The sequence below is a fragment of the Pelobates fuscus genome, chromosome 10 (assembly GCF_036172605.1).
Source record: "Pelobates fuscus isolate aPelFus1 chromosome 10, aPelFus1.pri, whole genome shotgun sequence".
Classification (NCBI taxonomy): Eukaryota; Metazoa; Chordata; class Amphibia; order Anura; family Pelobatidae; genus Pelobates; species Pelobates fuscus.
Genome location: NC_086326.1, coordinates 89,004,161 through 89,032,112, shown reverse-complemented (window position 1 = coordinate 89,032,112; position 27,952 = coordinate 89,004,161). Strand labels below are relative to the sequence as shown.

Sequence of the window (27,952 nt, the reverse complement as noted above, 5' to 3'; positions counted from 1 at the left end):
ATATCTTATATTTTAGACTGTAAACATTTGATTGGCTTTTTACTGTAAGTAAAAAAAAATGTAATAATACTTTCACATTTTTTTAACATATCATTTAAACAATTGTGGCGCAACCTAATTGTTTTATTTTATAATATTCTGAAACTAGCTATAGTCTAGAATAGATGTAGATACAAATAGAATTTGTCTACTTAAAAGGATACTATAGTGCCAGGAATTGCTTATCTGATCTCAGCGGCTCTGCCGCCACTGACGTCCCGCGATGAGCGGGTGCTAATGTGCTTGCTCGACGAATGCCATGCGCGCATTAGGTTTCCCCATAGGAAAGCACTGGGTGCCTATAGTGTCCCTTTAAGGAGACAATGTAGACCACACCAGCTCATATTAGACACACACAAGCTGCATTGAAAGACAGAACAATATCCCTGCTGCACACAAAAGACCATCAAATTCAAGGTGAACTGTTCACATTGCAGAGAAACAAAGTTATTTGCTACTGGTTTTGCCAGCTCTTCTGACTCACTCAGAAGACTCGCAAATCAGATCACATTTCTCGCTCTCAACCCACGCACACAACCTTGCAACTCTCTTGTGCTTTAAATCAGCCTGCAATACAAATTAAAGAGTCACTCTAATCCCAACAATCGCTGCTTGCCCATGAGGCTGTCCCATGGTTATTTGTCAATTGTATGTTGTGGCACAGAGGAACCCCAGATGCCCATGGGCTGGCTTCTCCTGGTCCATGTTGCCAATGGGGATGCTGCACTTCTGCATTAACAATAGCAATTTAGACCAGGTTTGGACCGGTACCTGGATTCCTGGTCTAAGCTTGTCAGCTGATGTTCTCAGTCAGTGAATGATAGCTAAAGAAGGATAGAATTCAAATGCACATAACCAGGAGAAGGTGCCAGGGGGATGCTGACAATAGAACCATTACAGTCGGTTTACTCAACAGCAGTCATAAAAAAGAAATCCCACAAAACAAACAGGAAAAAAAACAAAAACTCTGAAACACATAATTTTGAACCAAGATACTAAACAGAAATTTCTCCCCAGCAATAACTATATCATAAAATAGTTGATAAAAGAACTGAATTCCATTGGTGTTCTTAGGACCAATAACAATATAAATGTTTTTAGTCCACAATTTTTTTTCTTTTTTTATTAAACTTGACTGTACTATTTGTCTAATGTACTATACTAAACAACATAACTGGTACATTTGCTTAATACATTTCCACCCAAAGCGAATATAAAATTAAACTCCCATATGTGGTGGCTGCACTTACAGACTTCAGGCACCATGAACACTTTAACTCACTGCAGTGGTCATGCTTGGCATAATCCTTTAAAGATAGTGGGGCGTTATTTTCTGACCCCTTAAGGACACATGACATGTGTGACATGTCATGATTCCCTTTTATTCCAGAAGTTTGTTAAAGGGGTTAAAGGGACACTATAGTCACCACAATCACTACAACTCAATGTTAAGGGGCATATAAACTGTCTGTGCAAGTAAATGCAGCCTTTTCAGAGAAAAGGCAGTATTTACACTGCTGTTTAAGTCCACTTTGAGTGTCTGTTACCCAGACAGCCACTAAAAGGACTTCCTGAACAAGGTTGTGCAATCTTTGCAGGACCTGCATTCATTGTCTCCACACTTCAGTTCATCTCTGGAGTTTGGCAGTCTATGTAGTTAACCAAACACTATGTGTTTGTATTCCTAACACTGTAGTGTTCATTTAAATTTTTTTTTATTTAAAAACAAAGATGGTATGACTGTGTTCATGTTTAATCAGTTTACTTTGTTCTGCCTAATTTGACAGTAGGTGTCAGACGACTCTCTATTATCTGTGCCAAAATGTATTTGAAAAGCACCCCCCAAATAGAACACAAGTTTCATTGTAGCCTAAATTTGGGCGTCCTTGCCTGCCTTTTATGTGGTTTTTAATAAAAAATAAATGCACTGGGTATTCCTATTGAGAAGATATTTGGTATGGATTAGTCCATGGTGGCAGAGAAGATGGCATTTATGTAATGTATTCATCGCTGGTAGCAAATCCATCTTCAGATTCACTAAATATTTGGAAATCTTGAAATTTTTATGGCTTTTATGTATTTCATGGTGCAAATAAAATGATTTGGTCTGAGTCCAGCTTAACAAACAGTGAGGTTTGGCAGCGGTTTTGCTAAATGTGTTCCAGGGATCTTTCCAAGGAACTGGCTGCCTCTTAACTCAATGAACACAGTGATTTATAAAAAGAATAATTCTACTTACCTGTACTTGTGAAGACTGTAAAGTCTGTTATAATTCCCCCCCCCCCTCCTCTCTCTACAGGGGCACATATAGTATGTCAATGCAAATTTAACTGAATCTAGGTGCCTGAGCCGCACTTTCTTTTTCAGAGAGCACATTGCAGAGTGCAGTATGAAGGAATAAATCGTATTCGAAGGCAGAATATGTTGCAAAATGTTGGACTTGGTTGCTGAGGGTAATCTGTGTGCAGGAATAAATCCGTAGATCAGAGAAAAAGAAAAATGTATAGCCCAAAGGTTGACAAATGTTTGTGGATTTTGTGAGACAGACATATTTCGATCAAACTCAATGTATATAGGAATAAGTACATTCCTGCTAATTTGTACCTTTAATTTCAGAAACATTAGTTGGCAGAAGTATTTTTTATTTTTTTTAATTTTATTTTTTTTCTCTTTTTATTCCCTCTCTTGTACAATATTAACATTATGGGAATCAAATACAAGAAAGTATGTAATGCAGTAGTAGGCAACTGGTGCAATATAGGGCATCTATCTAGTTTTATTACTACAGCAAATTTATTTACAGTCTTCACAATTTTTATTTCCATGAGGCGTGTATATTTTAGGGGGTGAGGTTTGGGTTTGTTAGATTTATTTTTTATTTTAATTTTTTTTTTTAAATAAACTTGTAGGGTTTACACTGGTATATATCCCTTTCTGATTTCTGGTAACTGTCATTTCTGCAGCTTTTCAATACTCTGTTTACTTATCCCTTATGTTTAGTAGATATATTTTTTTGAGGGCTAAAAATTAATGGTAGAGGTGCACACCCCTATCTTGGCTGCTTGTTTTACAAATGTGGCCCATAACTGTTTAAGCCCTGAAAGTAAGCTGGCGCCAGGGACTTCGGGCACCATAACAAAAGGTATATCGAAGCACCATTCTTAAAAAACTCAATACAGTTCTGAAAAAGAGCTGTGGGGGATACAGCCAGGGGAGATGTAGAGGATATATACACCAAAAACCCTTCATTTAGTTAAAGTTGTTTGGTGTCTCTTTACATTTCAAATATTTTATTCAATTGTGTAATTTGAAGTGATCATTCCACTTTAAAACAAGTGTGTCCTGCAACTCTGCTTACCACTCGGGCATTGGTGTTCTTGAACAGATTCTCTGAATGCTAACTCTGATAGGTTTAATCTTTCTATATATTATATGTAAAAAAAAAAAAAAATGTATTGCAGCAACTACTGAAAATTGCAATGTGTTTAAATGTAAACTTGCCACAACTGTATACTTTTGGTTCTCCTTCTCCACCGTGCCACATGCACACAACTCAGTTAATTGCTATTTATAGTCTAGCTTTCAGCTTTTTGTTGGCTTCGGTGTAATAATTACAAAACTCAGGCTTCCAAGATGGATTCATCAATTTCCTCTCCTAATCCAGAGTGTGTATTATTCACCATTTCCTGCTTGTGGCCTCATGCTAGGCATTGTGGGATGCCACACCGAGTAATTGAGGTCAATGAGGTCCTGTATGATTTTTCCTTTTACGTTGGTCAGCTTACAATGGATTTGAAGGAACTGTTATTTTTATTATTTTTATTATAATTGTTCTGATATTTCCAAAAAAAAGCTATTTGAGTATCATCTGGACAACATGATTATTTTGCATACCTCTTGGAATCTTGAGTGTGTAGGCATTCTTGTAAATAAGCCAATTTTACTCTCTCTTGAATACCGTAAGCCTGTGGGGTGGATAAATGTTTTTTTTATTTATTGTAGCAGAGTTTAAAATATCTGTCTGGCTACTATGAGGGAGAAAGATTAAGAAACCATATTTGTCTGTTGCCTTTTGACATGTATATGTATTTTTTCTTTTTTTCTGTAATACTCAACCACCTATAAGAATTCAACTAACAGTTGGAAACTCTCCAGTTTGTACCTGACAACTCCTCTCTGGCTGAATGGGCTGTCAGTGGCTTCTATTAACTTAATACTTTCTTTTTCTTTTTTTTTAATGTATATAAAACACATAAGACAAGTTTTTGTACTTTAAAATAAAAATAATGTATTGTTTTTCAGATTTGCACTTTATTCACCATGAAGTTCCTTGTCTTGCTGCTCCTGGGACTACTTTCCTTATGTTCTGCACACACAGACTTCTTCACATCAATTGGTATGTCCCATCTTAGAATGTGGTTTTGGTAGGGGATAAATATAGTAGCACATTTTGGTTTTGGTAGGGGATAAATATAGTAGCACATTTTGGTTTTGGTAGGGGATAAATATAGTAGCACATTTTGGTTTTGGTAGGGGATAAATATAGTAGCACATTTTGGTTTTGGTAGGGGATAAATATAGTAGCACATTTTGGTTTTGGTAGGGGATAAATATAGTAGCACATTTTGGTTTTGGTAGGGGATAAATATAGTAGCACATTTTGGTTTTGGTAGGGGATAAATATAGTAGCACATTTTGGTTTGACTCAACCGCCTACACAACCCACTGTAACATGACGTCCAACCTTCAAACTCCTACACTTTCTTCTTTTCCCTTGAGCTGTGAAATCAGTCACTTACCATGGCAATCTCGGGGTGTTTAGGATACCAGGCCCTCATTGCCACCATTAAAAAACATATCTTATTTCATTTTGTGCCTCTCTACCTCTTTGGCTGAGATCATTGAGATTATCGTAGGGAATCATTGGGAGGCTAGTGTTCCTTTAAATTTGTAATGTGTCCTATAGATAATTGTCACTGTTTGCTTTATTTGGTAAATTATACAAAACTTTTTATTTTTTCCTTCCTTCTGTTTACTTGAATTCCAGGGCACATGACAGACTTGTTAAACACAGAGAAAGACCTTGTAACATCACTGAAGGATTATATTATGGCAGAAGAGCTAAAACTGACAAAAATCAAGCAGTAAGTGAACATTTTTGCTGTAAATTTGTGAATATCCATGCAACTTTCATAATTCATTTTTATTTTGTAATAATTGGAGAAATCAAAATAAGGTAATTAGAGGGACGTTAGGGGCACTCAGAGCACTTCATCTCAACGAAGTGGTCTGCGTGCAGTGTTCCTGTCCCCTTAACCCTGCAATGTAAATCATTGCAGTTTTAGAGAAACTGTAATGTTTACAGTGCAAGGCTATGTTAAGAAACACGCCAAGCACCCAGACTTGCTTAGCATAACATGATTGATTATGGTTCATTAAAAAGCAAATGTTTCTTCTATCATGCAGTTCTAAACTGATCACAAATCAGTTGATAAGTGTGGAGTCACAGTTGCTAGATCAAAGGTATTAAATTATTGTGCACATGTATCCAGCCTCTTCATTAAATAAGACAATCCTATATTATATCCATTATTAGTCGATATATATATTCTGATCAGCCACAACATTATAACACTGATTATATGGTTACAATTGCACCTGTAAAGTGAACAGTCAGTTCTTGAATTGCATGTGTTGGAAGAAGGAAAAATGGTCAAATGAAAAAAATCTAAGTGACTTTGATAAGCGCCAAATAGTGATGGTTAGACAACTGGGTAAGAGCATCTCCAAACAATGAAGGCCCCACCTCGCAACTTGCAGAAATGACCAGGAAGACTTTATTTGGCATTTATAGGCTTATAGTAGGGGTAGATCCCCAAATGTTGTAGAACGGCAATTACCAAAGTTGAATAGAATAATTAAAACCACCTGTAACCTGGGTTATTTTCAGAAAAGTGACTATTCCCCTTTAAAGTCTTTCCAAAAAAATTAAATACCATCTTTCCTTAATGACTTCGTATAGTTTTATTCTATAGTATCATTGTCATAATATCTTTCTAAGTGATGCATGTTTTGCATCTTTTCTGTTGGTTTCATTCTTATGGCAAATAATGGCATTCCCTTTTTTAAACACCGCTCCTATTGTGTGCCAAGTGTTGTGCAACCATCACAGGTGTATCTGCTTTCATTAAAATGGGAAAATAAAATGTGCCATCTGTTGCCAATTTCCTGTTTTAAAGATCTGTGCCTGCATGCACACATTTCTGCAGTGTGTTGAACCAAACAGCTGGTTTGATTTTTTTTTTTATAGTTTTCCCATTAGTTCTTATGAGCTAGTTATCATATTGTATTTTATAACTTGCAGATGGGCAGAGAAATTGGATCAAGTGACCGAAACCGCTACAAAAGATCCAGAGGGGTTCTTGGGACACCCTGTCAATGCTTTTAAGCTCATGAAGCGACTCAACACAGAGTGGTTGGAACTAGAAAACCTGGTTCTTAAGGACATGTCTGATGGTATTTACTAATTAGCATAAACGCTTTATCCTTTTTCATATTCCTAGTCAATTTTCAAGGTAAAACCAACATGGTTTGTTTCAAACTAGTCAGGCTGACAAAAATGTTTTAAAAGAATAGGATGGACAAAATATACCCAAGGTTTTTGTCCATCCCACCTGCCGTCCATGTTCCTGTAGTAAGACATTTTGTGTATTCTACAATGTCTATTAAAGTGAACATAAAATACACAAAAGTAGTGGGTGGAAAATTTTGTAGCATAAACATACATTTAATCAGTACATCATGGGTTATAATCTCCAGCAAATGCAGAGTTTAAAAGCAAACACTTGTCTTTAAGATCACTATTTCCACCTTTCATATATTTATATATGGCTTGACATTATTTCAGGCAGCATCCCTTGATTTCTAGTGTGCTTAACAAGTGAAGTTGTGGAATGCTGCTGTGTCCTTTGAAGACATGTTAACGGGGTGATTTTGAAATAGAAATACAGATATGTATGTATGATATTGAAGTGCTCATGTTGGCAAAAAATGTGCATTGTAATAATCTCATGCTGTCTTCACAGGATTCATTTCCAATTTGACTATCCAGCGACAGTATTTCCCTAATGATGAAGACCAGACGGGTGCAGCTAAAGCCTTGCTTCGTTTGCAGGACACCTACAACCTCACCCCAGACACGTTCTCAAGTGGTAACCTTCCAGGTAATTCAAGCTTTATTGATTATTTTACTGTCCAGAAAACGTCATAGTAATGACCCCTCTGTTCAAGATTTGTATTCTTTGTTTTTCATAACACGGCAATAAATCAATACAGCAATCCATAGATTTGAGTGGGGGGAGTGGAAGGTCTTTTTGTTTGTTTTTTCCTATTGTCTAAAGTACTGTTCGTAACATTCCGCTTTTAGAATATTACTTTTAATATCAACCATTCATCATCCATAGGTGTAAAGCAAAAAGCCTCATTAACAGCCGAAGACTGTTTTGATTTGGGTAAAGTTGCCTACACGGATGCAGATTATTACCATACTGAGCTATGGATGGAGCAGGCTCTGAAGCAGCTGGATGATGGAGAAGAATCTTCTATTGACAAAGTCTTGGTTCTAGATTACCTTAGCTATGCAGTATATCAACAAGGGGACCTGGACAAAGCTCTCATGCTGACAAAGAGACTCTTATTTTTAGGTATGAGGTCAATATATAACGGAATATCTTTTGCTGGGATGAGATCTGCAAGCCTGCATTTGATAGACCTTATTCATACAGTCTCAGTAACAATGTAGTTTAATTATTTTTAAGGTTATTGGTTTAAATTTTGTATAAAAATGTAGCAGTTAAAAATTGCATAAATTACAACATTTTTAAAACCTGGGGAGTACCTTGAGTGGTGTTTATTTTTTTCCCACCGGACATAGTGAAGCCTGTCTACACCCGCCTCCTTGCTTTTCTTTGGTTTATAAATAGTTTTTTCTGTTTGTTTATTTTTTATGTTTTTACATCAGACATTGGTATTCAGTACCTTATGGTAGCTTTTGCATTTGAGGTGATATCGAGTAAATAAATCGTTCTTGATCAGCCTTGTTTCACATAGGTTTTAGACCATTCTGTGGCCAAACACAATGTGGTTTTGTTAAGCAAAATGCTGACTCAGAATTTGTGTTACATGAACAGACATAATTATGATTCATCCCCTTAATTTTGTAGGTTTTTGATGTTTGAGAGAAGTCCCAGACAGTACTTTACACTAAACGCTTCTGTGCTGTTTTTGCATGTTTTTTGGATTCAGTATTAGTCCCTCTAGGGGCAGGGCTCAAGTATACATGCCTGCACTAGCCTTTTCTTTACCTCTTGTCATCCTTTTCTTTTATCATTGATATATGGATTGGCACAGACTGGTGCTTTGAACTGAAAGCATCTAGATAGTGGTCATAATTCATGAAATCTGAACCCTCGTCTTGAGTGCTTCTCTTAAGGATCATACTACCATTAGTCAAAACCATAGACTGGTTACTGGGAGCATTGTTTTTGATTCTCCTCTCTGCTGGTATTTCAATGGAGAAAGGCTGGCATGTGAATATCTATCAATCAGAAAACTAATTCCAGTATTTAATAAAATCCTTTATATTTTACCATGCACTTTAATATGTCGCATGATGTCCCATTATGTTCTATATCTCTTGTGCATCAGGGGGCCATTAACAGAACTATTTTTTTTTTTATTTCTATATGGCATATGTTCCATTAGTTTATTTTTTGCCCTTTTCAGATGATATGTAAAGAAAATTACAGCTAAGGAAGTAGAATTCTCATTAAATGCCCAGTACACTTTTGCATATACTGCTATTGTGATGTTGGGATCAAACTCTGCAAACAAAAGATATGCGTAGCTTGATAGACTAGAACTGTTGAATTTTTTTTCTTTGAGTGTTAGCCAGAATCCGGAAAATGGCATGCTTTGAAACATGTTAATCCTTGTGTGTTTGTTTGCTCATACTCATTGTGCTTTGCAAACAATGCATTATGTATTATATTTGCTTTGAGGGTGTATACTCAAAATGGTTACTTGTTTGCGTATCAGAAAACTATTTTTTTTTTCTTTATAGACAAAGCAGTTTGTAAAAAATGTACAAATAGCAATGCCTAATATGTACAAGCATACTTTTTTAGAATACAGTAAAAAAAATAAAAGAAAATACACAGTACCATATTGAGTCAAAACCAAAGCAAATCTGCTTAGTAACACAGGTACATATGAGATACAGAGGGAAAAAAAGAACCGAGATAAAAACAAAAACTCAAAGGAAATAAACTAGAAAGTTGCCAGTGCTGTTCCAGGACAGGTACTTAATCTAGCTAAGGAAGGTAGCACCTTTCTATCTTATTAGGGCGTCCAAATTGGGCCAGATGTAATGAAAAGTGGGCAGAATGGGATTTTGGTCTATGTGATATCTGTTGCTACTTTTTGGCATATTTGATTATTGTTCCCTCCTGATATAGAGATGGTATATTTAGTGAGTTCCAATTTTGAACCAAGGCTTTTTTTTTTTTTGCCAGAAAGATGTGACATCAATGTTGTGTAGTGGGGATTTTTAAATGGTGTGGTTTTTTTTTTTGGTTTTTTTTGTTGTTAATTTTTGTTCTAACGAATCAAAACCGAACAAGTGATTTTAATCTAAAATTTAGGGGACATTATTGCATAGTACATTTGTGTGATAGCTTCTGTTCACTTGTACGTGAGCTTCTCATCATTTTATTGTTTATTATTTTTAAACCTCTCTTCTTTTACACCATAATACCGTCAATTATGCCACTAGGGGGAACCAGATGCACATAAACGTAAAACTTAGTCACCAAAAATTAACTTAATCTGCTTCTACACAGCAAATTGTGTCTGAATCTTTTAATTTTCTTCCTGATCACTCTAGTTTTCATAAAATAGTTGAGGAAAAGTAGGCACTACTCTTCCTTATGTATAGCAGTAATGTTGTGCCAAGAATGCCATGTCTTTCTCACACACTCCGCGATCTAACCATTTAAGAACGGTGTGACAACTTACCTAAAGGGCAGAAAGCACTCTTAGCCAGTGAGCAAAACCCTGTGCAGCATGGCTTTTATTAGTAAAGCTAACTGGGTGTTCCTTGCTGGAAAGGAGACTGCATGCGCATGGAGGCATTCAGGTAAGTTGTCATACTGTTCTTAAACTCCAAGCACCATAACCACTATAGCAGACTGTAGTGCTTATGATACTTAGAGTGTTACTTTAAGCAAATTTACTCACAATCCACCAGTAAAATCCGATCCTACAAAAGGACAAACTGCAAACACAGGCAGAAAAGAACAAAATGTCTGCTCCCAAATATTGAGACTCGGAAGGAATAAAACATAATAAATTAATAAAGGCAAGAGGTGGTAAAATTATAACAATACAGTTGTGCCTACATATGAGGATATTTTTTTCTAGATCCTTTGCCTGAAATTCTCACTTCTGTTTCCAAATCTCTATTATCAATTTACTGAATAAAGCCCTTAGCGTTACTGTTTGTTGTTTTTTTAGTTTTTTGTTTTTTATTCATTAAAACTTTATCCCCACTCCACCTTATGCCTAAACCTGCTTTCTTTGTATTTAAACGTTTAGATCCTGAACATCAAAGAGGAAATGGGAATTTAAAATACTTTGAATACATTATGGCAAAGGAAGGAAACAAAACCGGTGTTTCTGATGGAGCTGAAACCAAGGCCAGAAAGGGCCGGCCCCGAGATCACTTACCAGAGAGGCAAAAATATGAGATGTTGTGCCGTGGGGAAGGTGTAAAAATGGTAAGCATGTCAGCTCATGTGTTTTATCCAGTTGCACCTTAGTTTAGCTATGCGGAATCTGCTGCTTTAGCCATGTGTGAAGAATATTGCACACGGACGCGGGACTGGCCTGTATGTAAGTGTAGCAACAAAAATATATACGGAGTAAAATGTTTGTTTTTAGAGGCTGTAGTTGTTTTTCACTTAACACACAAAATTCAAATACCTCCGATACAATATACTTTCTTATAGTTTAATAAGTTACTGTACACCTAACTCTCCCTGCTTTCTTTTCTCAGACTCCTCGCAGACAAAAGAGACTTTTCTGTCGTTACTTTGATGGGAATAGGAGCCCTACTTTCGTTTTGTCTCCTACAAAGCAAGAGGACGAATGGGACAAGCCCCGTATTGTGCGTTACCATGACATTATTTCTGATGACGAGATTGCAAAAGTTCAAGCAATTGCAAAGCCAAGAGTAAGTACTATTTGAAGGTGTGTGTGTGTGTGTGTGTGTGTGTGTGTCAATGAACCAATCATGCAGACTGTGCTTAACTTATACCATGTTCATATAATATCGGTACTGTTGAAAGGTTTCTGTCATAGCTTGTTTACACTCCGTATACTACTGAATGTCATGATTTGTGTTAACTTTTTTTTATCCAGTTCTCTACATTTGCTAGTGCAATATTAAACAATTAACTAACTCTGTGACATTATCTAATTGCTCAAGATGAAATTAAATTGCTATTTTGGCAGATGTCAGTCACCTGGTTGCAGCAATAAAATTGTGTGCGCTAGAACATAATCGGTCATGAGTGTTTTGTTACTGCATTTGCTGGTGGCATTAAACTAGTTATGTTTAAAACAAAAAAAACGCAGATTTTTACACTTATTGGAAATTGCAGAATTTTAAGACATTTAAAGGGACACTATAGTCACTAAACCAACTTTACCTTAGTAAAGCAGTTTTGGTGTATAGATCATGCATCTGCAGTCTCACTTTTCAATTCTCTGCCATTTAGGAGTTAAATAACTTTTGTTTCTGTCCATGCAACCTTAGCAACACTTCCCCTAAGCTGTGACTCCTGCAGCCTGCAAGAAAAAATATGTATTTTTAGTCAGATGTAGACTTACTTTAGAAGTATTTATCTACTGCTCTGTATATTGATCTTTAATCACACACAGGAGGCTCCTGCAAGGTCTAGCAAACTGTGAACGGTGATACTATATTATAAATTCGACTGTGCAATAAAGAAGTGTACACATTAGATCTCACTTTACACAAAGTGTTTGTGAAGGCTGTGCATGTTACATGCAGGGAGGTGTGACTAGGGCTGCATAAACAAAGTGATTTAATTTCTAAATGGTGGAGAATTGAGTAGTGAGACTGCAGGGGCATAGTATATACACCTAAAATGCTTAATTAAGCTAAAGTGTTTTTGTGTGTGACTATAGTGTATCTTTAAGACAATGCAGATGTGTTTGTATATTAACATCATTAGTTCATTATTGTATTGAGTTTTTAAGAATGCATTCCAAATCTGCACTTTCTGCATGCATTTACCATACTTTAATTATTCCCTCAATGGTTTTGTATATAGAGGTGTTATTTAATTTTACAATGTAACATTTTCTGTAATTGTAAATCAAAGGTTTCTGATTGGTTGGGTGAATGCTAGCTTATGATTTGTTACAACTTTTTTGTGATTGGTTGGCTTCACAGCTGAGGCGAGCCACCATTTCAAACCCTATAACAGGAGTCCTGGAGACTGCACACTACAGAATTAGCAAAAGGTAAGAAGAGAGGATTCCGTACACCATTTTTAATGCATTGCTTGGGTAATAGGTTTGTGCTGGAGCTGTGATGGAACTGAGGTAACAGGAGTGCGTTCCTGGTATATCGGTCCTGTCTTTGTCACTACTGGTGTGGAGTATCCTTATCACTTTTTGTCAAACTAAAATTGTCGATTTACATTTTTACATTTTTTTTCCCCTTTATCTTAATTATTTGGTGTTTTTTCAGGCATAAACAAGTGCTTTTAGTTTAGAACTTTCATTGAAACATGTCTAGATGTTTGAAATTACAATTGGCATATGTGTAAATTCTTCAGATCATTGTAGGGTGAACCATTTTCCTTACTATGGTACAAAAAAAAGACATACAGATTTATTTCTTAATTTATTTTCTTATTCTTAATTTTCTACCCCATTTGAGCACAATACACATAGTTCTATGAATGACTGAGTAACTATATTCGATTTTTCTTAATGTTATGTCATGGGTTCTTCATTTTATTTCCATAGTATTTTTATCACGGATATTTTAGGCTTCCATATTTAGCACAATTGATGAGTTACCTACAAGATTTTAGTTATGGTTTTACAACACGATCAGACTAAAATCTGCCCACTTATGCCTTTTGAAACATCAAAAAAAGTCTACATGAGTTATTTATTAAATTATAATAACCTTTACTTATATTTGCATTTGCGATACTTAAACTTTAACTTCCAAAGATAAAAAGGATTTGCCGAAACTCTGCACCAGTATGCAATAGATGTCTCTACTAAAAAAGTGAAAGGACATTGCATTGTGGACCGAAATATATTTCTTTGTTATCCTTAAGGAGACTATAATAGACTTTGCGTGGCATACCACCCAGACCAATCTGAATCCTTGGCATGGCATAAAAAAAAAGCCAACTTCTAAATGAAAACCCACAGTCCTTTCTCTTTTTGTAGCTGAGAAGGGCTACAGTGCATGATCCTGTGACAGGACAATTGACCACAGCACAATACAGAGTCTCTAAGAGGTAAGGGGAAAAGTCTTCTTGGACATGCTATGTGAACACTTTCTGGAGGAATGGAAAGCAACACAGTCCATTTGTGTTACTAAATGGATCGTGACTGAATAAACAGATTATCTGCTAAAATTAGACATTTTGGTATATGTCTTAAAGTGCTTTCTTAAAATGATTCCAGAATTAAAGAAAACAAATACAATTCTGTAAACTGTAGATTCGAATTGGCAAGTGAAGGCTCAACATAATTGGCTAACTGCTCAGGTTTAATTTTGACACCTTTCATTTACAAAAGAAAAAATAAATACACAGAAAACCTGTGGATAATGGCAAAAATTAGCCATTCATGGTGAATTCCATTGCTACAGTGTCCATACGGGACTTTACGAATTATGCCCAATTCTCCATGTCCTAGGAAAATCTTTTTTTATTCTACACCTTGGAGATGGTATAGGTGTGCCCCAGCTTCATTCGGGGGGGAGGGTGCATGCTAAACCAATGGCTAATTTGATGTATTGTAAAATGTACTTAGCCTTCTGCTGTCTTTCATTGTGTATAATCCAATGTGTACTTCTGGAAGCAAATGTTTCTGTAATCCTACAATGCAAACTGGATGTCTTTTAGAAGCAAATTACTACTTTATGATCTAGGGAAACGGTCTGAGCCGGACTAGTCAAATCGTGACTTCTTAGGGCCCATGGCATTCTTCTTCCCAAGTTACAGTGCGTAGCCAAGTTCTAGCCCATATTATTTTGGGACAGTGTTGTGAAAAACATCTCTGGTGTATGATAAATACTTTAGCAACAAACTCAAGTCTTTTTTAAGGCAATAACTATAGTGCGTCTAAGCTGTATTTTAATCCAGGCCACAACCAAGAGACAAAGCAAGGCTTCCTTATAGGCTATGAATAGCTATAGACTATCCTACAGATAAACACTTATTCCTAAATACTCTCCAGTTAAAATTGCATTAAATTCATGTAGTTGTATGTTTGTTGTACACTTCCAACCCAGTTTCTAGCCTTTTGCTTTTCCAGGTCCTGCATCCCACATATCCAGAGATAACTGGAGTGGTCCTAGTTTGCTGGCAGCCACATGCTTTTGCCCATTTAATAATCATCTTCACGTGTCCTTTTGAGACCCATCCTGCTATACTTGATGTAGGATGCAAAGTCTGTTAATATAAATTAAATATAAATATATAATATAAATACACCACTGCATTGGTTACTACGAAATCTTTCGTCAAGAGTCGGGTTACATTTTGGTGAATCTGCGAACCTCCATTACATTCAGATGTGACCACGAAAAGGACAAAATGGTTTATAGTGAAGTAGCTTAAGGAGGAAGGGCACTTGCTTATAAAACCCACTATTTCTGTCATAGATTGGCCCCTTCCTGTGATAATTCTGTTGTCATTGTATTCTGTCCTTATTATGTCAGTGTCTGTGAGTGCTGATTAGAAAGAGCCTTGTGTAGTGGTTGGCAGTGCATGATATATAGCATCCAGCCATGTAATATGAAAAATATACAATTATTGAAGATACAAGAAACATTGTACATAGGACAATGACTCCTTAATCACCACCTCTCAGAGTCTCTTCCACTGTTCAAAACACTCGGCAAAATCCTTTGTAGAAATTACCATCAGCTGACTTGTCATATTCCCTGAATCATATGACAGTCTGAAATTTCTTGCTTTTCAAATGTGATTTTTTTAGTTTTGGGAAAAGCCAGAAGTCGCAGGGCGCCAAATCATTCAACCGATTTTTCAGCTATCGTTGAAGCATTTGGGCTACATTTTTATTTGGGCTGCAGTCATTGCATCGTCCCCGAAAGAATTCTGATTCATTTGAATAGTTTCCGTGGAGGAATGTTAAAGCTTCATGCAAAATTGGATGCAGATTTGTTTCTATACTCGCTCAGTCATTTTAAATGCGATGGCTACACAGTACACATACTCACTCAATGGTCTTGCACTCCCACTGACTAGTACAGTGAAGTTGTCATTGATCACAAATTCGCATTCCAGTCCACTCTCTTTGGCTGCGAGGTTACATTGATGTCGCCCAAACGGTTCTCATTATATTAACAATGGCTGGACTTTTTCCAGACAGACCTAGTGTGTGTGTATCCATCTATCTATCTTATATGTTGAGAGAGATTGAAATCCATGTGGCCTGTTAAGATATAATGATATATAAAACATCTGCAATAAGTAGATACATCCCACTGGAATTTTATAGTGATTGCTTACTTTTAGAATTTTACTTTAGCTCTTAAAGGGACATGCATCACTTGAAATGTTTATTTTATTTATTTTTAACCAGCAGTCAAAAACTTTTAAACAAATATACAAACCAGAATACAACAACGAAAACAAAGTATGTAACAAACATTTATAAACTTGGTCAGATTGCATTGCTGGGCACGCCTATTAATTAATCCATCTCGCTTTCTGACCAGTTCACACATGACCGAATCAGGACATCCTTGTGCACCAGGCTCCTCATTGACTGGTTGCAGAGGGACAGAGAAACCAGTCATCAGCAGAAATCACACTGATCAGGCTAGCCTCTGATAGCATAAGCGGTGCAATTATATACAGTGAATCAAGCTCCATCTCATCTCTCCCTGTCAGGTTGAAGAGTTCTTCCAAATACACACAGTGTGACTCTGCTAGGCATGCCAAATGTACTAGGCATAGGACATTGGTTAGATCAGTTTCCCCCCTGCAGTGGATGTGGAAATCATAAGAAAAGGGAAACCTGTAAATATTAAACTAAATCATATTTTCACTTGCCTTTTTTAGCCTTTTGAATGGCTCAGAATGAGGCATGTCTCTTTAATAAATAACATTCAAAACTGTGCCCCACTTTTTTTTTTTTTTGTATTTGAGATAGATTTGGCACATAATCCATTTTTCTAGTATCCGCAACTTCTGGTTGTAAATTAAGTAGATAGAAGCAGATCCACAAAAAGATTGGTGGAATTAAAAGAACTCTTTTGACCTATTCTAGCTGTTTTAACAAACCTATGAACTGTATATAACATGCCATTTGTCCATATGAGTGAAGACCATATTATCATGGCAAGCAAATATGTTCATATTGTTGTTGCTTTAAAACCCTGTCATTCCATTTGCCTCAGTGCTTGGCTGTCTGGTTATGAAGACCCTGTGATAGAAACAATCAACCGGAGAATACAAGATCTTACAGGGCTTGATGTGTCTACAGCTGAGGAACTTCAAGTAAGTGCTAAAGATAGGCGAGTGCCCCGAATGCCTCCTTCCTGACAAATAACCCTAAACAGTTCTTTTATAGTCTCTGTTCCTGGTTTGTTCCTACTTGGTGTTCTAGTGATGGATTTGCATCCGCTCTGTGAGCCCAGGCACCTTCTCAGTTTTTTAAAATTTATTTTTGAACCTAGTAAAATGCAATGACTAAATCAGGACCATAAATTTGCTTCAACTTTTAAAGACTTTTTTTTTCTGGATTATTCTCCATCTAGCTTTTTACCTGTCTAGTTTGACTTTACACATTCTCTGCCAGAGCAGTATACACATCCATTTACCTCTTTGGGGTACATCAATGACTGTGATATTTTTTTACTACCATCCTGTGCTCTGCTTTTTGTAGGTGGCCAACTATGGTGTTGGAGGCCAGTATGAGCCCCATTTTGATTTTGGCAGGGTAAGTCCAGCTTATATAAAGGAAAGAAATATCTCCCATGTGTTTTTTTTGTCTTTTCAGGTGGCAAATTATGGAATGGGAGGACAATATGAACCACATTTTGATTTTGCACGGGCAAGTAAAGTTCATGAGGGCAGCATTAACGCAGCACTTTCCTGCATCTGTTCTAAAAGTAACCCTAGAATCAATAACTAAAGATTAACTGCACGTTGTGCGTGTTCTTATAATGTGATGTATTGTATGCAACAAAAGAGACTGAGCATTGCTTTATTGGACTGCTGCTTTAATGATTCCCTTGTTTTTGTGTGTCTAGATTGGCTATTATTTTAGTCTTCCATAGCTGAATGAACCATTAAGCTACCATGAGATATGTTTAGATTTAAATTGAGAAATTCTTCATCTTTGTGCATCTGATCACCTACTTATGCACTGTATGTTACAACCAAATTTTGGAGAAAGATCTGTTTCTTCTCATTTATTACCTGTGCATCGTGGCTTTGAACTTAAATTACTGTAATCAATAAACCTTGGGGTTGCACATCTGGTTACCTACGACCCATGTCTAGGGAAAGATTTGACCTCAGCTGCTTAATAAGGCAAGAAGAAATAAATTCCATCATTTAATGCAAACTAAATACTTGAAGGACCACTATGTCATTGAAGTGGTCTTGGTGCAGTAATTATGTCATTTTAACTGTTCCATGCAAAACATTGCTGTTTTTAACATTACATTGGAATGGATAAATACACCACCAGTGGATGTCTTACTGGAATCAATTGGATTGTACGCGAGTGGTGTTTGGCCGCGCATGCTTCTCTTTGAGAAGCATTGGATTGTATGAGTTTGTGGAAGATGACAGCAGGAATGGTGACATCTTCATAGGTGCAGCGGTCGATGCAAAGGAGGAGTCTTTGTGCAGGACATGAGCTAAGCTATTGCTGGATAACTTTATTTTATCACTGTCAAAGGGGGTGGACATAAGGGAACCTATAGTTCTGAAAAAAAGTATTTTGGGAACTATAGATTCCCTTTAATAATCTTTAAATCTGCTGAATACCTTTTTTTTTTTTTCAAAATCTCCCACTCTCCATGTTTGCTGGGAATTATAAGTGAAATACTTACTCTTGCAACCCACCTCACCTATATATTTTGCTCTGGGGTTATCATGGATGTATGTCCCCATAAATGAAAGGAAATTGGCTGACATTCTTCACACTTGCAATGTCTTAGCTAAGTTCCACCAGGGCATATGAGGCAAGCACATGGGGTGGTCTTGCTCTGAAATTTGGATTTCTTATCTAGGGTTGCAGAAATAACCATGTGAGTTTAATAAGAAGAACTAAAAGTTGATTAGATAACTCTGGTAATGGCCCAACTGTAGAACCTCGTCAGTGTTCAGTGGTCATCTTTTCAATAAGTTAAGTATTGATGAGTGGCGTGATAGTGATATTTATTAGCCACCGTATTATTTAGAAATTAGAGATCTATAAAAGATTAGAAAATTATTTTTTTGTGCATGGGTCTTGGAGCACTCAAAGATGATTGTCCAACTTTATAAAAATAGGCATTTCTAACAAATTGTCCATGAATATACTTGCTAGATGTGTAAACCAAATGGTTCACATGTCTGTATTCTTCTTCATGAATGTGGAAGGGACCATTCAATTTTCCCTAAGACTAAAGACCCTTTTTTTTTTTTTTTTTTTCCTGCCACATATCAATTTCCTTGATGTTAGTTATCTCCTGTTCCGTGTGCCAACAACACCATTCCTAGAGAACCATGGGTGTTACATCTAAACTCCATCCCAGCCATTTTGCCCAGCAAAATGTGCTGCATGAGGACACTTTCCCAAGCTGGGCAATCGTTTGTAATGATGCCAGCAGGTTTTCTTCATTGCCAGCACATTGGTATTAGAATTGTATAGCATTAGTCCCTATATTTCTATATTCCCCCAGCAGGCAAGGATTACCTACTAGTGAAATAACTTGGTGACAGTGAGCAGGAGAACCAGGTTTGAAAAAAGTCTGCTGCTCTTGACGGTCACTAAATCCTCTGAATGGACCTCTATGCTGACAACTGATTGACCATTAAGGGACTAAAGTATTAAAGAGCACACATTTTAAAGGATTTAGAAGTTGAGGATTTTTTTTGGTTTGATTGTTTAATACTTTTTAATAATATATCAAAACCTGAATTGTTTAGATAGATGCATCAAATGATAGTTTAATGGTTTGTGGAACAGATTCTGTAATGAGATCCAGCCTTAATTACTGCTTCAGAGTATATAGAATTTGGTCCATTTTACATAAGTGTGTATTGTCATAAATAAGCTATTGATATGGGAGTAATTATTTGTGCATGTACCCTTAGTTGGGGGGGGAGGGGGAGGGGGGGGGGGGAGATTGCACGTGTGCTTGTTTGGTTTATTTTTTGTGTGGGTTTTTTTTTTTTTTTTGGAGTGTTTAGATTTTTGTTATTTTTTTTACTTTAGTTTACATTTGCCATTTGTGTTTTCATTTAACCTGCTGTTATATTCTTTACAGAAAGATGAACCTGATGCTTTTAAAGAGCTTGGTACAGGCAACAGAATTGCTACCTGGTTATTTTATGTAAGTTAAGTTTGGATATTACTGTACAATATGTTTATTAATAATTGATTTATGAACTATTGTTTTCCCCTGGTTAGTGTTCCAGGGTAGATTTACCAAATTCTTACACATATGGAGGCATCTTGCTCCTGGTATTCTCATTTCTTGATCTGCACATTGCTAATAAACTTTTGAATTGCAGGGTTTTATTGATCATACCCGATATATATAATAATATAAGCCATAGCCAATTGCACAAGTTGGTGTTTTATTTATTAAGGAGAAAATTATACTTGTTCAAAATCCATAATCATGCCACTAACCTCTTGTCACTATTTTTGAACTTTCCTTCTCTTTATCCTTTTGTAGCTTAATGATTATACTCCCTTCCTATTTGCCTTTATATTTATTCTGTTTTCTTTTTTGCACCAGACTGCGAACCCTGGGTGCTGCCATTTTGTTTTCCTCTGTCCACAATGACTACAGTTTGTCGTTCTGTGGGATTCTTTTGACAGATGGATTGTGGGCAAAATACCTTAGAAACTGAAATAAAATGTTGCTAAACTTTGGCCTATTGACAGAAAGCATACTCACCATAAGAAAAAGTAGTCCCTACGTCTTGTTTTTTTTTTGTTTTTTTTATGTAATTCACCATAGGTTTTCAGTTATACATAGAAATACATAGAAGGAAAAATAGAGGGACAAAAAAAAAAAAGATCAATTTAAAAACGAAACAACATATTTAATGGATTTTATGTTTCAGCACATCCCACATATGCTAAATCAGATTGAGAACTGGGAAATTTGGAGGCCAAGGCAACACATTGAACTTAGTCATGTTCCTCACACCATTCCTGAGCAATTTTTGCAGTGTGGCAAGGTGCATTATCCTGCTGAGAAGGGCACTGCCATTAGGGAACACCATTGCAGTAAAGGGCTGTACATGGTCTGCAACAGTCTATAGGTAGCTGGTACGTTTCAAAGTAACATCCACATGAAGGTCAGGACCTAAAGTTTCCCAGCAGAACATTCCCGAGAGCATAACACTGCCTCCACCGGCCTGCCTTCTTCCCATAGTGCATCCTGCTGCCATTTCTTCCCAAGGTAAACGACACACATGCACCTGGCCATCCACCTGATCTAAAAGAAAATGTGATTCATTAGACCAGTAAACATTCTTCTATTGCTCTATCGTCCAGTTTTGACACTCCCATTTTGAAGACACATTCGGGTCGTCATGGGCATTCTAAGCACTATGTGTTCTGACACCGTTCCATCATGGCCAGCATAACGTTTTTCAGCAATTTGAGCTACAGTATCCCTTCGGTGGGATTGGACCAGACAGACTAGTCTTCGCTCTCCACGTGCATCAATGATCTTGGGCCCCCATGATCCTGTTGTCAGTACAATGGTTGTCGTTCTACGCACCACTTTTGGAAGGTACTAACCACTGCATAACGGGAACACCTCACAAGACATCCCGTTTTGTAGAGGCTCTGACCCAGTTGTGAAGCCATCACCATTTGACTGTTGGCAATGTCTCTCAGATCTTTTCACTTGCCCATTTTTTCTGCTTCCAACATATGAAGTTGAAGAACTGACTGTTCACTTGCTGCCTAATATATCCCACCCCTCGACAGGTGCCATTGTAACAATATAATCCATGTTATTCACTTTACCTAGCAGTGGCCTTAAATGTTGTGGCTGATCTTCAGCATTTCATGACACCACCATAGTGGCCACATTTTGCAGCTTCAAAATATTTTTATATTTCCCAGAAATATAAAAATATTTAATTTCCCATATTTCACCGTTAAGTATCTTTTTTTATGTTGCCTTTATTTAGCCCATCAGCTCATTAACAGGACCATAATACATTTACAGGGTTATTTACTAAAGTGAGTTTTTCCTTTTTTTTTTTTTTATTTGATTTGAAACCAAAATAGAATGCAGAGTTTAGCTCACTTGGAGAATTTTTACAGTTCAGCTGTTTTGACCTAAAATTTTAAATTCCATTTGAATTCCTGACAATTTTCACTTTGGAGAATAACCTCATAGTGTTCTCCTTCACCGTGTTGTTTACTTATATCCTTCCCATTACTTAATTTTTTTTTTCTCTCTCTCCTGTCCTATGCCTTTTTGTATAATTTGTTTAATATGACTTTTTTTTTTTTTTTTTTTTTTATCAAGCATGCTGGCTTACTCCTAATATATTATTCATGCCACTGAAAAGTGCTCTTCTTCAGTGAACTAGTGAAGGCCCATACAGACCTAATGACACAATGTGCAGATATATTTTGCATACTTTAGTTCCACTGTGTCCTTATATTGCCAGCTGAGTGCCATAATTTTCTCCTTGGAAAAAAAGTACACAACCAGAGAGAGAGAGAGAGAGGGCATTGATGAAACCTTTCTCTTAAATATTTTCAAACTTATGGTACATCACAGTAAGTTAAGTTTGCATTGCATGGGATTATTTTTAAAGGAACATTCTAACATTAGGAATATAAACATGTTGTTGGAGGGGGAAGAAGCACAGATCTAAAGCATTATTAATTGCATTCTATAAATTGTATTGCTATATAATGTAAATGGTGGATAGATCCCAATTGAGCACAGTGGATATAAAGGCTCACTAGGTTTCAGTACAGTACATTGCTAAATCATTTTCAATTCCCTGTACTTGCAGATGAGTGATGTGGAAGCAGGTGGTGCTACAGTGTTTCCAGAAGTTGGAGCTGCTGTCTATCCGAAAAAGGTATAACATTAGCTATGAGAATGGATGGTGCAAGAGCTCATAGTACTCAAAACCTTTATAAAAAAAAACAAAAAAAAAACTTAAATTACAATACAAGAAATATTTTTGTGTAAAATATATCTAAAAGGGTGGTTTATACATATTGGCTTTCCTAACGTTGCTGTACTAGAAATGCAGTCTATAACATAGACTGTATAGAATATCCTCAAAGATTGCATGCAAAAATAACCCACCACCGATTTTTCTATTTTATCCTCTGATTCTTTGGAACCGAGAAGGTCTAGTGAGTCGTACGCTTATGTAATTCTTCTGGGAGATAAAAGCGTTTCTTGCAGAGCCAACAGGACAGTGGGAATCTCTCTCTCCGAGATTACAAAGAATGAGAAGAAGCTGTTGATGATCAACAGTGTCAAAGGCAGCAGAAAGATCAAGGAAAATAAGGATAGAGTTATGGCCACGAGATTTAGCAGCGATTTAAATCATTGGATACTTTGGTCACAGCTGTTTGAACAGAGTGATGAGTGCGGAATCCAGACTGAAGCAGGTCAAGCAGAGCGTTGGATTTGAGGAAGTCTGTCAATCCCGCATACACAACTCTCTCAAGGATCTTGGAGGCAAATGGAAGTAGTGATATAGGGCAGTAGTTGGATGGGGAGTTGAGGTCACTGTTTGGCTTATTCAGAATCAGCATTATGGTTGCATGCTTAGGGGGTTGAAGGGTGAGGGAAATGAGCCAGAGCAAAGGGAGAGATTGAAAATTTTAGTAAGAGGTAGAGCAAGAGAGGGAGACAGAGTGCAGATTAGATATGAGGGAATAGGATCGAGGAAACAGGTGGTGGGGCGGAAGGACCAGAGCAGAAACCTCTTCCGTTGTAGTAGGTGCGAATGAGCATAGAACAGCGGAGGGAGTGGGGTTAGGTGATGTATTGGAAGGGGATGGAGAGAGGTTAGAGATCTCTTCCCTGATTGTAGAAATCTTCTCAGTGAAGTAAGATGCAAAGTTTGAGGCGGACAGGATGGTAGGAAGAGGGGGAGCAACAGGGCGAAGGAGAGCATCAAAAGTGTGAAATAGTCGTTTGGGATCGCAAGAGAGTGTGGTTATGAGGGTATTTAAGTAATTTACTTTTGCAGAGGAAAAAGCCAGTGTTGTGTAGGAGCGCAGCATACATTTTATAGTGGAGGAAGTCAGGTGCTGAGTGAGACTTTCTACAACAGCGTTCAGCAGTTCTTGAACATTTTTGGAGATATCGGGTCAGCTTGGTGTCAGGGTTGTAATTGGGCATGCTTGCTGCGTTTAAATGTAGGAGGTGCCATGATGTCTAGTTGAGAGGAGAGAGTGGAGTTGTAGAGTGAGGTTGCAGAGTTAGGGCAAGTGAGATTTGAGATGGGTGAAAGGAGAGTTTGGAGTTTGATGGAGAAATGCTGGAGAACAGGGCAGTTGAGGTTTCTGCAAGATTGGAGAGTTGAGGGTGGTGAGATTTGGGTATGGGGTATGCTGATGTCAAAGGTCAGCAGATGGGGGTCAGATAAAGGAAATTGAACAGTGAAGAGATTGGAGGTGATACAGAGATTGTTGAATATGAGTTCAAGAGTATTTCCTGCTGTATGAGTTGCTGAAGTAGACCACTGTGTGAGGCCAAAGGAGGAGGTTACAGAGCAGACGGGAGGCATCAGGGCAGTTGAGTTTGTTGATTGGTATGCATCTTTTTTATTTTATTTAAGAATGACGGGGAGAAACTGTCAAAACAGCAGCTTATAAAAGCGTATCGTGCGAGTAGGATTTAAAAACAATATTTTATTAGTTATGTGAATGAGGGAAATATGCTGAAGAAGAGTAAATGTGTCATTGGGTTGTAGTGGTGGAAATACATATACTGGGATAATGTAAATACATAGAACAGAAAAAAGATAAGAAAATGTTTTTGCGGAAGGGATCCAAAAAAATATACCCTCACTGTTGCCTCAATCGTGTTCACAGATTTCCAGCAACTGTATATTGGTTAACCTTCCCTTTTGGCAATAGATAGTACATTTCTGCCATGCTGGAAAACTACTGTATGGCCAAGTATTACGTAAAGATTTGAACACTAGCAAAATCTGTGAAATCCGTGCTTTAAGAAGTTCCACCTTTGGGATTAGGTGGGATACGGAGCAGCCAGAGCCTTGGCTAAAATTACCTTTTTGTTGAGATTATCTAGTAAATTGAGTTAAATGATCTTGAACTGATGGGTTTTCTTTGAACTGGATCCATGGAGTATTGCTCTAGATCAGTGGTTCCCAAGCTTTTTGTACACTTATTATATTTATATTTCCACCATTCATTCAACATTATATATATATATATATATATATATATATATACCGTATTTATCGGCGTATAACACGCACTTTTTTCCCCTGAAAATAGGGGAAAAATCGTGGGTGCGTGTTATACGCCGATATCCCATAATTACTTACCTGTCCTGAAGCGTGGGCCGGCTTCACAGCGCGCACCGCGGTACAGGAACTTTAATTTAAGGTTCCGGTTTCCGGCGGGACTGAAAGGAAGTGTGCACAATAGTGTGCACACTTCCTTTCAGTCCCGCCGGAAACCGGAACCTTAAATTAAAGTTCCTGTTCCGCGGTGCACGGTGTGAAGCCGGCCCACGCTTCAGGACAGGTAAGTAATTATGGGAGGGGAGGAAAGTACACTATGGGAGGGGAGGGGAGGGGGAGGAAAGTACACTATGGGAGGGGAGGGGGAGGAAAGTACACTATGGGAGGGGAGGGGGAGGAAAGTACACTATGGGAGGGGAGGAGGAGGAAAGTACACTATGGGAGGGGAGGGGGAGGAAAGTACACTATGGGAGGGGAGGGGGGAGAATACTATGGGAGGGGAGAGGGGAGAATACTATGGGAGGGGAGGGGGGGAGAATACTATGGGAGGGGAGGGGGGGAGAATACTATGGGAGGGGAGGGGGGGAGAATACTATGGGAGGGGAGGGGGGGAGAATACTATGGGAGGGGAGGGGGGGAGAATACTATGGGAGGGGAGGGGGGGGAGAATACTATGGGAGGGGAGGGGGGGGAGAATACTATGGGAGGGGAGGGGGGGGAGAATACTATGGGAGGGGAGGGGGGGGAGAATACTATGGGAGGGGAGGGGGGGGAGAATACTATGGGAGGGGAGGGGGGGGAGAATACTATGGGAGGGGAGGGGGGGGAGAATACTATGGGAGGGGAGGGGGGGGAGAATACTATGGGAGGGGAGGGGGGGGAGAATACTATGGGAGGGGAGGGGGGGGAGAATACTATATACTATGGGAGGGGAGGGGGGGAGAATACTAGGGGAGGGGGGAGAATACTATGGGAGGGGAGGGGGGAGAATACTATGGGAGGAGGGGGGGGAATACTATGGGAGGGGGGAGAATACTATGGAAAGGGGGGACACTATGGGATGAGGGGGGGGAATACTATGGGATGAGGGGGGGGAATACTATGGGATGAGGGGGGAAATTTCCTGGAATTTCTTTCTAAAAATGAGGTGCGTGTTATACGCCTGTGCGTGTTATACGCCGATAAATACGGTATATATATAACTGACTTTGTTGTAATACCATTTATAATGCTGACACGCATTTTTACATTAAAAACAAATACTTTCAACCTATTGCAGTCCTGAAGTCGGTGTGGTTTGAGACACACCAATTGAAAATCACTGCTCTAGAAGACTTTCAATCATTTATTTGATGTTTTCCCCATTCCCTAGGGTACTGCAGTATTCTGGTATAATCTTTTTGAAAGCGGTGAAGGAGACTATAGCACAAGGCATGCAGCCTGTCCAGTCTTAGTTGGAAATAAATGGGGTGAGTATTGGGATCCTTATTGTAGAGCAATACTGTTTAACCCCTTAAGGACCAAACTTCTGGAGTAAAAGGGAATCATGACATGTCACACATGTCATGTGTCCTTAAGGGGTTAAAGAAAAGTTAACAAACATTTTGAATTGTAATTTACAGAATGTGTTCAATCCCAAGATACATATATAATCCTTTATGTCCCTTGAAGAGACTGAAATATCAATTTCTAATTTTGAACACTTTGGGGCAGTTTGTCCAAGTTAACATCTGCCTGGGAGTGTTTGTGAAAATTAAACCATTCATATTACTATACTGAACATATAACTGTACAGCACTGTGCTGATAAAGATATATATTTACTAGAATAACTCATTTGTTTTTAACTCAACTTTTTTTTTTTTTTTTTTAGTTTCAAATAAATGGATCCATGAGCGAGGTCAGGAATTCCGAAGGCCGTGTAAATTGTCTGAATTGGAATGAATGAATCTCTCCTATGTTCATTGGAAAAAAAAAAAAACACATCTCAACCACATAGACTGTATTTAATCCAGTTTACTGCCAATCAATGCAGTAAATTAGTTCCAAAAAAAAATCGAGAAGAGGTCGACCCTTTAAAAAATCTGTGTTGAAGAATCCGGAATAGTATGATTTTAAAACAGATGCCTGTTTTTCCAAGTGGGCATTACAAATAAAACATGGTATTTCCCCCCTCCTTCCCCACCCCATTTTTCCCCATCTAAGCCTTTTTAAAAAAACAGGTATCCAGACAGATGACTGTTCTATCAAGGTTTTCTAAAAGTAATGTGCACATTGGATATTATGAACTTACGTGACAATCTCCTGTTGTGAAACTTGTAGTTATTCTCCTGGCTCAGTTTGGTGCTTTTTCTTTCCTTCAAGATTTGTGTGAGCTTTGCCTCTATAGACTGCATGAAAATGGTTTTAGGGTATTGGTAAAATCTTCATGGCAGGTACTGCAATATAATATGAAGTGATTTTTACAGTAATTATTTTGAATCTTCACACCTTTTGTTTCTGGTCTTCATTTGCATAGTAAGATGACCATCGGAAGTAATAAATATTTCCGAGTTGCTACATGCAAGGGAAGAAACCTCTTTTGGGGCTAAGAGTGATTTTGGCAAAGATTCTGATCTGTTCATTGACTATAAGTCAGTGGCTTATAGTCTGTTTTGGGTTGTAGGGTTGTTGTTTTTTTTGTTGTTTTTTTGTTGTTTTTTGGGGAGGTGGGTGGGGGGGTTATTTTTTTTATTTTTATTCTTAAATTATTTGGATATATTGCAGATCTATTTTTGTGGTTTTCTGTGAAGTAAATGTCCCTGTTTGACAGTTGCTAGAATATATCGAACCACAAGTATTGCAATATTACAGTGTTTTTGTTTGTTTTTTTACACCTTTGTC

At 37.7% G+C, this 27,952-nt stretch overlaps 1 protein-coding gene across 6 annotated transcripts in view; it reads left to right on the top strand.

The window, feature by feature from the left end:
* Nucleotides 1–27,556, top strand: part of P4HA1 (prolyl 4-hydroxylase subunit alpha 1) — a 69,377-nt gene extending 41,821 nt beyond the window's left edge. For 2 of the 6 annotated variants that reach the window (XM_063435330.1, XM_063435326.1), the window contains exons 2-15: nucleotides 4,342–4,435; nucleotides 5,087–5,183; nucleotides 6,404–6,555; nucleotides 7,125–7,262; nucleotides 7,503–7,742; nucleotides 10,693–10,874; nucleotides 11,153–11,329; nucleotides 12,578–12,648; nucleotides 16,805–16,904; nucleotides 17,407–17,460; nucleotides 19,892–19,957; nucleotides 22,626–22,694; nucleotides 26,443–26,539; nucleotides 26,943–27,556. In XM_063435330.1, coding sequence (XP_063291400.1) covers nucleotides 4,360–4,435; nucleotides 5,087–5,183; nucleotides 6,404–6,555; nucleotides 7,125–7,262; nucleotides 7,503–7,742; nucleotides 10,693–10,874; nucleotides 11,153–11,329; nucleotides 12,578–12,648; nucleotides 16,805–16,904; nucleotides 17,407–17,460; nucleotides 19,892–19,957; nucleotides 22,626–22,694; nucleotides 26,443–26,539; nucleotides 26,943–27,013 — 1,590 coding nt within the window. In that variant the 5' untranslated portion in view covers nucleotides 4,342–4,359 and the 3' untranslated portion in view covers nucleotides 27,014–27,556. Of the gene's footprint in view, nucleotides 1–4,341; nucleotides 4,436–5,086; nucleotides 5,184–6,403; nucleotides 6,556–7,124; nucleotides 7,263–7,502; nucleotides 7,743–10,692; nucleotides 10,875–11,152; nucleotides 11,330–12,577; nucleotides 12,649–13,596; nucleotides 13,668–16,804; nucleotides 16,905–17,292; nucleotides 17,347–17,406; nucleotides 17,461–19,891; nucleotides 19,958–22,625; nucleotides 22,695–26,442; nucleotides 26,540–26,942 lie in introns of all 6 variants that reach the window. The other 4 variants (XM_063435331.1, XM_063435329.1, XM_063435328.1 and 1 more) reach the window with 4 other exon arrangements.
* Nucleotides 27,557–27,952: the final 396 nt, after the last annotated feature.